Raw genomic sequence first — 10,462 nt, forward strand, 5'->3', positions numbered from 1 at the left:
CCGTCACGGATTTGTCGCGCCGGGGGGGGGAAACACTGAGCTACAATAGCTTGCCTCCCTCCTTTGCTTTTTCGGGAGGGTCGCGAGGGGAACGGGGGAACTTCTGTAACTTAAAATGATGTAAATAGAGAAAGAGATGGCGAAAGGCGACGAGCGGGAGGATGTTGAGAAATAAAAGTAAAACTTTGCCTTCCTCCTCCCGCTCGCCGCTGTTTCCTGCCGCTGTGACTGTTTCCATCTCCCCTGTGACAAATAAAGACGTGCCAATAAAATCCACTATCTTTCTTACAATGCTGTGTCTGTCTGCGCAAATAAAACTACCATCGCGAGCCCAGTGAGCTTATTTCTAATAATCAATATGTTATATATTGAATCCCTGACATTTGGACCGAGCACTCGCAACATCCCCGAAACACAAGAGGCCACACACACATCCACCGAGAACCAACGACTAAATACATTAAGGTCTCCAGCTTGAGGTAGGTCATATTGGTTTTATATTTGTTTATTTTTAGTTTTATTGAGTTTCCCCATTGTGGGATCAATAAAGTCTCTTATCTTTGTTTTATTTGTTCACTCACGGTTATTGCCACATTTTATTTGACGTACATTAAGCTTTTAAATGCCCCATAACAAACATAAAAAACAAACTCTTTTTTTTACATCTATATAACACTGTTATAAATAGCTCTTATGTGATGATTTCCCTCGGGTGTGTCCGACCCAAACGCAAGGACTCGCAGGAGGTGAGGCGCCTTGAGAGGTTTATTTAACAAGAAAAAACAGTGGCTCAGAATGGAGGGTTGTGCCGGGTCAGGGTTGTTTCTGGGGTCGTGTCACGGGAACTGGCGAGGAGAGGCGTCGGGAATCGCAGGAGCTAAAATCCGGCGAGGAGAGGCGTCGGGAATGATAGGAACTAGCGAGGAACAACCAAGAATCTGGTGCTGCAGCAGACGGGCCTGGACGAGCAGCAGGTGCGCACGGCCTCCAGCTGACGTCCGAATCGCCGAAGAACAGTGGTGAAGGGAAATGCACATCCCGACTCTTTTATTTTTTTTACTTCTTCACTTGTGGTTATTGACACATTTTATTTGATTCACATTACTATTTTCACTGGCCTAAAACCCTATAACTGGCTAACACTCCCGCTGACAAAACAAATGTTTTATTTTCCAACGTCTTAATCAGTTGAGCATATGACACTATTATAAATAGCCCTTAACAAGTAGCCACTTGGTCGAAATGACGTGTTTGCACGATAACAAATAGCAATATTACATGAGCAAATACACAAATCATCTCATCATCTTGTATTTGCAAGTGTATTTGCAGTCCCTATGTCCTCTATTGTAAGTCGCTTTGGATAAAAGCGTCTGCCGAATGCAATGTAATGTAATGTAATGTAATGTAATGTAAGTAATGTAATCTCGATGAAACATTGTTTTCTTTCCGGCATGATTTAATTCCGTTTAATTTTTTAGAATTGAAACTCAACTATTTATTGGCCACGAGTTAATTGGATATTTTTACCAGGATACTGGTCTACGTTCAAAATCCAGTTCTTCCGTAGAATTATATTTGAATAAAGGCATGTATATTTATTTTATGTCCCTTTTAAATTCGTGATTTTTCGACCAAATCGCCGCACCACGTGGTATCATGACGTAAGCAAACCAGGAAGTAGACGAACAAAACAAAAACATTGTCCTTTCAAATTAAAAGCACTTTCAAATAAACACCCGATATATCAAATCACACATTCGGCAAAATAACAATAATTAAATACTTGATTTATAATCATGGAGCAAGGCGACTACGCATTTAGATGTCTTTTTTTGTGTATTTCAGTGATACCATTGAACGCTTTATTTTGTCAGGCGGAAGCGGCTCGCCGGCGGAGGCTGCGCAGGACCGGAGACCGTCACAGACGTCGGGCATCGGCCGCGGCTGAGCGGAGGGTCGGTCCCTGGTCGTCGAAGCGGGCGGTCCTCCGGTAATGCCGGCCGTCGGAAGCTCCGGACGCCGCCGCCGCCGCCGCCGCCGCTCCGTGCCGTCGTGAGCCCCGACAGGCCGACGCCCGCCATGGCCTTACCCCTGCCCGCCAGCACATCTGTCAGACTCCCGGCGGCCGCCGTCGCCCTGCTGCTGGCGTCCCTGACCGGCGTCCGGTCGTCCCAAGGCGACAAGGAGCCGGTTTACCGGGACTGCGTGAAGCAGTGTGTCCGCACCAACTGCACCGGAGCGCGGCTGCGGGGCTTCCAGTCGGTGCAGCCGCAGTACATGGCGCTGACAGGTGAGCCGCCGTGTTAGCATCACCTACCCACCTACCTAGCTAGCTAGCTAGCCAACTCTACTATTCTAAGCCCTAGCTCAGGTTTACAAAGGTTTCTTATTTAATAATACAACTATTGAAACACCAATCCTGTTAGTGTTATCACAATGTTACTGTCAGATATTTTGTTATCTGTTTGATGGCTGGGTTGCTTGCTTTGTGTCACTGGCAGGGTATCAGTTCTCGTCCTTCAGTGAGCAGATTGTTGTCCAAACTGGTGTTTTCAATCAAACTTTTATTTTCTCCTGCAAACAAACACAAGTCTCCGTCCGCTCAGACACGATTGTCAGCACATTGCATCGCTACGCCTTCTTTTTTTCCTTTCACTTCAGTCCTGTTTTTCTGGCTGGGTGAGGTACAAAGGTGTTTTGTTGCCCCCATTCCAGCCAGAGTGCAGGTTACAAAGACTTCTGCCCTCCATGCATCCACACCCACACTCTTAAACCTGAGCAAATCTAAAGCTAATAAAGATATTAGGGCTCTATCTTATCAGTTCACAGGCTTCTCCTGGAGTGGTTAACGTGTTATTGTCTGTGCCGGTGATATTTGGACAATATATTTAGCACAAACACATCGGATCAGTAAGCGAGGTGAAGTAAACTCAAACGGTATCAGAGATAATTCTATTGGAAACTCACAGCCCGAGGTGGTTGTTGATGCCAAAATCTTTTCTTACCACGAGGCAAACATCTTTATTCGGACATTGTGGACGAGTACCAGCACCCGGCCGTCCGTACAGACAATAAACTATACTGGGCTAAAAACACAAGAAGGGTCAGCGCCGCTTGCTCTTTCTCAGGAAACTTGGGTCTTTGCAGACGTTTGATCGCACAGAGGTGTCCAGCGTCATCTTCTACACTGTGGTGTGAGCAATAAAATCAGTATCATCTTTCAAATGAACGGATGCAATGTAGGAACTGTCCGGCAATAAAGTTGTATTCTTTTCTATTCTGTCTTGGGACGTCTCTCCATTTATACACCGTGAACATTTCTTCTTCTTCTTCTTCTTTTGGCTTTTCCCTTCAGGTGTCGCCACAGTGAGTCAACCTTCTCCATCTCACCCTATTCTCTGGATCCTCCTCTCTCACACCAACTACCTTCATATCTTCTCTCACTACGTCCATAAATCTTCTCTTTGGTCTTCCTCCAGACCTCTTGCCTGGCAGCTCCAATTCCAGCATCCGTCTACCAATATATTCTCTATCCCTCCTCTGTCCATGACCCAACCATCTCCGTCTGGCTTCTCTGACCTTCTCTCCAAAACATCTAACATGTGCTGTTCCTCTGATAGACTCATTCCTGATCCTCTCCATCCAGGTCACTCCCAAAGAGAACCTCAACATCTTCATCTCTGCAACCTCTAGTTCTGCCTGCTGTCTTTTGGTCATTGGAACAGTTTCTAGTCCAAACATCATCGCTGGTCTCACCACTGTCTTGTACACCTTTCCTTTTATTCTGGCCGATAGTCTTCTATCACATAGTACCGCTGACACTTTTCTCCACCCATTCCAACCTGCTTGGACCCGTCTCTTCACCTCTTTTCCGCACTCTCCTACGCTCTGGACTGTTGACCCCAAGTACCTAAAATCCTCCAGCTTCTTGATCTCCACTCCCTGTAGCCTCACCGTTCCACCCGAGTTCCTCTCATTCACACACATATATTCTGTCTTGCTGCGACTAACTTTCATTCCTCTCCTTTCCAGAGCATACCTCCACCTCTCTAGATGTTCCTCTACCTGTTGTCTGCTCTCACTACAGATCACAATGTCATCCGCAAACATCATGGTCCATGGAGATTCCTGTCTAACCTCATCTGTCAGCCTGTCCATCACCATTGCAAACAAGAAGGGGCTCAGAGCTGATCCCTGATGGAGTCCCACCTCCACCTTGAACTTCTCTGTTACCCCTACAGCACACCGTACCAGTGTCTCACAGCGAGCATACATGTCCTGCACCAGTCTAACATACTTCTCTGCCACTCCAGACTTCCTCATACAATACCAGAGCTCCTCTCTTGGCACCCTGTCATATGCTTTTTCTAGGTCTACAAAAACGCAATGCAACTCCCTCTGACCTTCTCTGTACTTTTCACACAGTGAACGTCTGTATTTCGGCATAATATCTGAACATGTAGTAGTGTCCGCTCTCCGTGTTCCTGTCTTCCAGGGTGGACGTGTCGAGACGACTGTCGCTATCAGTGCATGTGGACGACGGTCGGCCTTTACCAGGCAGAGGGCTACAGGGTTCCACAGTTCCATGGCAAGGTTGGAAAGCTGTTTCTGCCTGATATCATCATGATTTCAAACTTCTCGGAATTTCCTCGCCCTATTTGAAGCTAAAGTCTCCCCCTTCCCCATCTAGTGGCCATTCACCCGCTTCCTGTGTTTTGAGGAGCCCGCGTCGGCCCTGGCCTCTCTGCTGAACGGCCTGGCCTGCCTTCTCATGCTGCTGCGCTACCGGAGCACAGTGCCACGCCAGAGCCCCATGTTCCACACCATCAACGCCTTCTCTCTGGTCAGGAGCGCCGCCCTGCATTCGAGCCCTGGCTTTTCCCTGCCGTCTGATTTCTAACAAGAGCCCGTGTGTGTTTGTCTAGGTGTCTCTGAATGCCTGGTTCTGGTCCACCGTGTTTCACACCCGAGACACCTTCCTCACCGAGGTAAGGCGATGTGAGCCGCAGGCGTCTCGCTTTGCACCGTTTAACATCTCATCAAAGAGCAAATGTGCTGATTTGTGAACATTCGAAAGGTCTTGCAACTTGGTTTTGTCTTTGGCGTGACCATCACTTCCCGAAGTGTATTCAGATGATCAAAGTGTTAAAAACAATGCCATGTAATGTGGTAATATGCAGGGCAAAATTCAATTTTCGGGATTGTATGATGGGTTTGTTCCTTCAAATATTACCAGTGTGCTGTTACTCTGCACGGCTTATTGTTCCCTCTGTCCCAAATCATATTGTCGTTAAATTTAACACGCGCGCAATGTGGCCGGACCGAACGCTGCGCCGCGACAGGGAGCGCGGAGTTTGTTCCCTGTCTTTGATTTGATTTTGCTTATAAATGTTACATAGACAAGAGAGGTTGCATAAGTGTAATCACAGAAAGGCAGACACAGATTTGGAGAACTTGTATTGGATCTGCTCATGTACGTGCACTACTTCCTCTGCTGGCTTCACACCTTTATGATTTTTAATACGAACTCAGAAAGAACCCACCAGGGCTGGTTAAGGACTCAGAAGCCATGTGTCCCGCCTCGATTTGGGGCTTCACTGTGGGCTTTCCCAGCTCTGGCTCAGGACGTGAGTGCAAAGACCAGAGACTCTTTTGGGACGTGCAAAGCATCGCCACGGTCGCACGTCCAGAAAAGACATTCCCTGCTGCAGCTCCGGGAGAACGAGAGATAGCAGGAGCGGCGCCGGCGTCCCCGATGCTTTCCTTACTCTTCCCTTGACAGATAAATAACCCTTCTCCTTTTCAGCTCGGTTTTCTTCATTTCCCCTCGTGGAAAATGTCCTTTAAGTCAGTTTTTGACGAGCGCCGCGGGGCCTCTGTGCGGAGCTGCGAGACCCGAGGAAGTAACCGTACACCTTAGCGGGCCGTCTGCGACCCAGCGGGGATCTGAAAAAAATATTTAGCGAATGCTGCGCCGCCAACCTCGGCGGAACAGCGTGCCGAGCTCAGTCTTCCGGGTTTCTCTTAGCTAATCGTCCAAAATAAATACTATGTGCTGTCGTCCCTCAGAAAATGGACTATTTCTGTGCCACGGCGGTGATCCTCTACTCCATCTACCTTTGCTGTGTCAGGTAAGCTGTAGATCGCAGCTGGAAATGTCATGTCCGTTCGTTGGGCGCTAACCCCGTCGCCTCCCGTCTGTCCACAGAACGCTGGGTCTGAGACGCCCGGGCCTGTCCAGCATCGTGGGGGTCCTGCTCATCCTGGCCTTTACCTCGCACGTGTCATACTTGACCTTCATCAGCTTCGACTACGGCTACAACATGGCCGCCAACGCCTCCATAGGTACGGCGAACTCCACGCTGACGTCCGAGCGCGCCTTACGTACAACGGCACTTATTCTGATTCTTCCCCGCTTGACTCCGACGAAAAGTCCCGTGATTCTGATTGCGATTCCTCGTGTCGGTGAAGGTATGGTGAACCTGCTGTGGTGGCTGTGTTGGTGCTGGATGAACCGGCGGACCCTCCCCTACTGGTGGAAGTGTGGGCTGGTGGTGCTCCTCCTGCACGGACTGGCTCTGCTGGAGCTGCTGGACTTCCCGCCGCTGCTCTGGGTCCTGGACGCGCACGCCATCTGGCACCTCAGCACCATCCCCGTGCACTTCCTTTTCTACAGGTCGGTCCACTCGTCTTTAAGCTCACACCTCTGGCCCGGTCTCCTCCCATCTGCGGCTGGATAGTGTTTCTCCACGAGTGTCCTCAAAAAAAAAACAACTCACCTGCATGTGTTTGTTTTGTGTATTTCCAGCTTCCTCATAGACGACAGCCTGTACCTACTGAACACAGAGAAGATGGGAGTTAAAGTGGAGTAGGAGGAGCTGGTCGGCCCCTCGCCTCGCCTCTCCGGCTCGAGCTGCCGCACACACACACACACACACACACACACACACACACACACGGAAGTAGCTCCTCTTCCCAGATGACATGCATGACACCTCTGTGACTCAGACGTCCATCAAACTAGACTGTGGACTGTGGATGGATCAACTCCGCTTGTATTTATCTGTCGTTTTTCTGGGATTTGATGGTTGCTGTTTTTCTTTTTCTTTTTTTTTTTTTTGTTTGCCTCGAACTGAAATGTGCACTACCTTCCTTCCGCCGCCGTAACAGAACAAGATGAGCGTTTTTGTACTCGACCGCACCGACACCAGCTGTCCTCGCCGCTCATCCCCCGCTCACGAATCGGGTCGATCCTGACGTCTTGCATGCGTTCCTCCTCCGTCGTCGGCCCTCCGGCCCCCCCGTGCACGCTTGCAGCTATCGGTGGTGGACAGTAGATGGCACCAGATCGCCGGCCGGGCCTCCGCGACCCACGGCCGACGTGGGTCCATGTGTGCCAAATACGGAGCGGCGGATAGGGAAAATGGGCCCTCGTGCCGGGAGGGGGGGAGGGAGGCTTCTAGAAAGGGGGAGGTTTAAAAGCCTCTCTCGCTGACTTTTCAAAATTTCCCACCCTGTATTTTTGTGCCTCTTCTCTTTTTCCACGGCTGCTTTTGTTTCTTCCGTTCTACCTTTTCTCATCGGCGTTTGTCGCTTGGGTTTTATCGCCGGCCGACGTGTGCTTTATTATGTCCGCGCTTTTTCACCCCCCCCCGACCCCGACGATGGCTGGGATGCACCGGACGATCATGAAATGGAAATAGTACGTTCATTCACCTGAATTGCCTTCAAGTGAGAGGGAAAAAAAAAGATTTAGAGATATATATTATTACACCAGGAAGAAAGCAAAGAGATTCTCACAACTCCCGGGGTTCTGTGGTGTGTGAGTGGTTTGGATTCTGATTCAGGCCCCTTTAGGATTTGATTGCATATTTTTCCGCTACAGAATCACACACACACACACACACACACAACCTGTTGCTTGACACATTCTGCCCCGTCGTGTTTTAATAATCCATGAGTGTTTGCCTTAGACGCTGCGTCGTTACCTGTGGCTGAGCTCATAGCGTGTGCGTCCTGATCCCGCTGAGCCTCCCTCCCATACGTGCACTTTATGGATGGACATTGACATGCCTTTGTATTTCTGTGTGTGTATGTGAACAATGACCAGCATGCGTGTGTGTGTGTGTGTGTGTACAGGTTGCCTTGACACGATGTTGTGTTTTTTTTTGTCATCACAAAGTGAAACACTGTGTGAACTGGAATGTGCTGGAAGCTTTTGTCACACATCTGATATGTGTGTGTGTGTGTGTGAGTGAGTGTGTGTGGGTGCAAAAATATATCCACTCGCTTGCCAGTTTTATTAGTCACCTCTAGATAAAAGTGATTGTGCCTCCCTCTTTTCAGCGTGGATTCAATCAGTTGAAACGAGGCTGCAGGTTGTGCCGGTACGAAGGCGGCCGGGGCTTTTTGTCTGGTTTGGTTCTTCGGACCGTGAAGTTTGCTGCGCGAACGTGCGCAGACGACGGGTAAATTTAGCTTCGCTGACAGCCTGCAGCGGTGGGGGATGGGGGAAGACTCGGGTCCAACGGCGGGGAAGGCTTGTCATAGTTTAGGGTGTCAAAATCATAGCAGAGATATGAGGTAAGAAACCGTTTGGGCCGGAAGAGCCCGGCCTGCGCTCCAAAAGGGTAAAATATTCAAATAACTGCGAGTGGGCCGGCGCTCCGGCTCCTTTTAAAGTCTTGTTCCAGAGACCTCCAGCGCCAGACGGGTTCAACACTAGTTTCTGCTTTGACGTTCAAGCACGGCTTTCGCCCGAAAAGGGACTCCGCATCTTTGTCCGAAGGCGTCACGCGTCCCGACGCGGCGGCGTTTGGCTCGGGATGGATCGGGCCGACTTATAAATAACACGCGGGGGTCAGCTGTCCTCGGTGTCGAATCCTGAGCATCAGATGGATGTTTACCGTAAAACCTGAAGTCATCGGCGCCGGGGACGGACGGGCAACGCACCGGCGGCGTCTTTGAAATGCCACATTTTGGCGAGTGGAGTTTTGATAGCGGTTTACCAGGCAGGCGTCAGCTGCGCTCTGTATATCACACATTGCTACCGGCAATCACCCACTTTCTTTATGATTCTATCTGAAAGTCAACCGCCGATTGTCACCCGATGAGTTTCCAGACACTTCTGAAAGCGAACTCACAGTAGAATCCAAGGGTTTTTGCATCGTTCAAACCCCCCAGCGCGGGATTCAATCCTCCATTTCCTTCTCGACCACGGACGTTTGCCCTTCCCCTGCACCCTCTCCTCTGCCGCCCCCTGCCTGCTGCCCCCCTGCACCCCAACCTCAAATAAACCTGTTTTTGTGGCTAAACGCTGCTTGCGGCTGTCTTCGTGGCGCTCATGAGGGGCCAATTGTCCTCCGCGGTCCCCGTTGACCCCGCGACTCGGCCGACGTGGAATCTCCCCCTATTTTTAACGTCCGGGGATGACGTAACAGGGATGATGTGAATGTGAGGAGCCCCCGGAGACGCAGGGCTGCTCACTCCTTTAACACTTGAATTATGAAACGCAGGCTTCAGAAACGTATGTATATAAACAGGAACGGGGTAAAAATACCCGTTGGTTTGATCTATTTACGAGTTTTCTCATCTTCAGAACGACGCCGACTCCCTTCCGCTCCCTCGATCGGGTTTGTTTCCCGAGATCAAACCCATCCTGAACGACGGACGCCGGGTGAGCGAGTAACTGAGCGTCAATCATTTGAAAAACAAAGAAATTAAACGTGTTTTCGGTGAACATGTGGACCTGAAAGTGACCGCGCACTTCATCATGCACTCGTATAGAGTTCCTAATGTGTTTTGCACACACACACACACACACACACACACACACACTTGCAAGTCTCACGTTTGTCCTTCTATTGCATAACCCTCATTCATCTGATATCATTAAAGTGCAAGTATAACCGGGCAAAACGGGAAGATCTTTTCTGGAAGGAAGGTGATGTTTCCAGAAGTCCGAGGCTGGTCTTTCACTCACACACGGTATCTGCCACCCGCTTGCTGCGCACCAGGAGAGCTCAGCCCGGTGCACGCAAACAAGACCAAAGTTCAGCGCGGTCCCCGTGCGTGCACGTGCACGTGAGCGTGCATCCACGGCAGCAGTCGGACAAAACAAAACAAAAAAGTTCAGAGTCCAGAAAGGAGGCAGATCTCGATATTAATAGATGATCCTTTAGCAGAAGCGAGCGCTGAGAGCGAGTTCCTCTTCTGCTCAGGGTGGCGATGATGAGCTGAAGCTCCTGGAAGCCTTCAGAGAAATACTGGACTCCGACCCCTGGCAGGACCGGAGGGAGGTTCTTCTTCTTCTTCTTCTTTCACCTCCATTCTGGCGTCGGTGGGCAGAAGGCCGCGAGGAAAGCGGAAGGAGCGCGGCGTCAACGTTTCCCGAAAATTCCGAGGTGGCAACCGTGCACATGGGTCTGCAGCCCTCAATGAAGGTCTGCAGCCCTCAATG

General features: G+C 50.0%; 1 protein-coding gene across 1 annotated transcript; it reads left to right on the forward strand.

Annotated features, from left to right (window-relative positions):
• Nucleotides 1-1,881: 1,881 nt before the first annotated feature.
• Nucleotides 1,882-9,317, forward strand: pgap3 (post-GPI attachment to proteins phospholipase 3). The gene is made up of 8 exons (XM_086140972.1): nucleotides 1,882-2,293; nucleotides 4,499-4,596; nucleotides 4,694-4,846; nucleotides 4,929-4,991; nucleotides 6,073-6,134; nucleotides 6,212-6,348; nucleotides 6,475-6,679; nucleotides 6,812-9,317. The coding sequence occupies exons 1-8, from the start codon at nucleotides 2,083-2,085 to the stop codon at nucleotides 6,873-6,875; spliced, it is 993 nt and encodes a 330-aa protein (XP_085997098.1). The 5' UTR covers nucleotides 1,882-2,082; the 3' UTR covers nucleotides 6,876-9,317.
• Nucleotides 9,318-10,462: the final 1,145 nt, after the last annotated feature.

Source organism: Fistularia commersonii, chromosome 33 (assembly GCF_037954325.1).
Source record: "Fistularia commersonii isolate RoL2024-O1a breed Wild chromosome 33, RoL_Fcom_v1.0, whole genome shotgun sequence".
NCBI classification, from domain to species: domain Eukaryota; kingdom Metazoa; phylum Chordata; class Actinopteri; order Syngnathiformes; family Fistulariidae; genus Fistularia; species Fistularia commersonii.

What these genes read in the sequence shown, in the direction of transcription:
- pgap3 (XM_086140972.1), top strand. Translation starts at nt 2,083, where the DNA reads ATGGCCTTACCCCTGCCCGCCAGCACATCTGTCAGACTCCCGGCGGCC. An exon ending in GCAGTACATGGCGCTGACAG is followed by an intron (nt 2,294 to 4,498) that starts GTGAGCCGCCGT and finishes CCTGTCTTCCAG; the next exon opens with GGTGGACGTGTCGAGACGAC. An exon ending in CCATCAACGCCTTCTCTCTG is followed by an intron (nt 4,847 to 4,928) that starts GTCAGGAGCGCC and finishes GTGTTTGTCTAG; the next exon opens with GTGTCTCTGAATGCCTGGTT.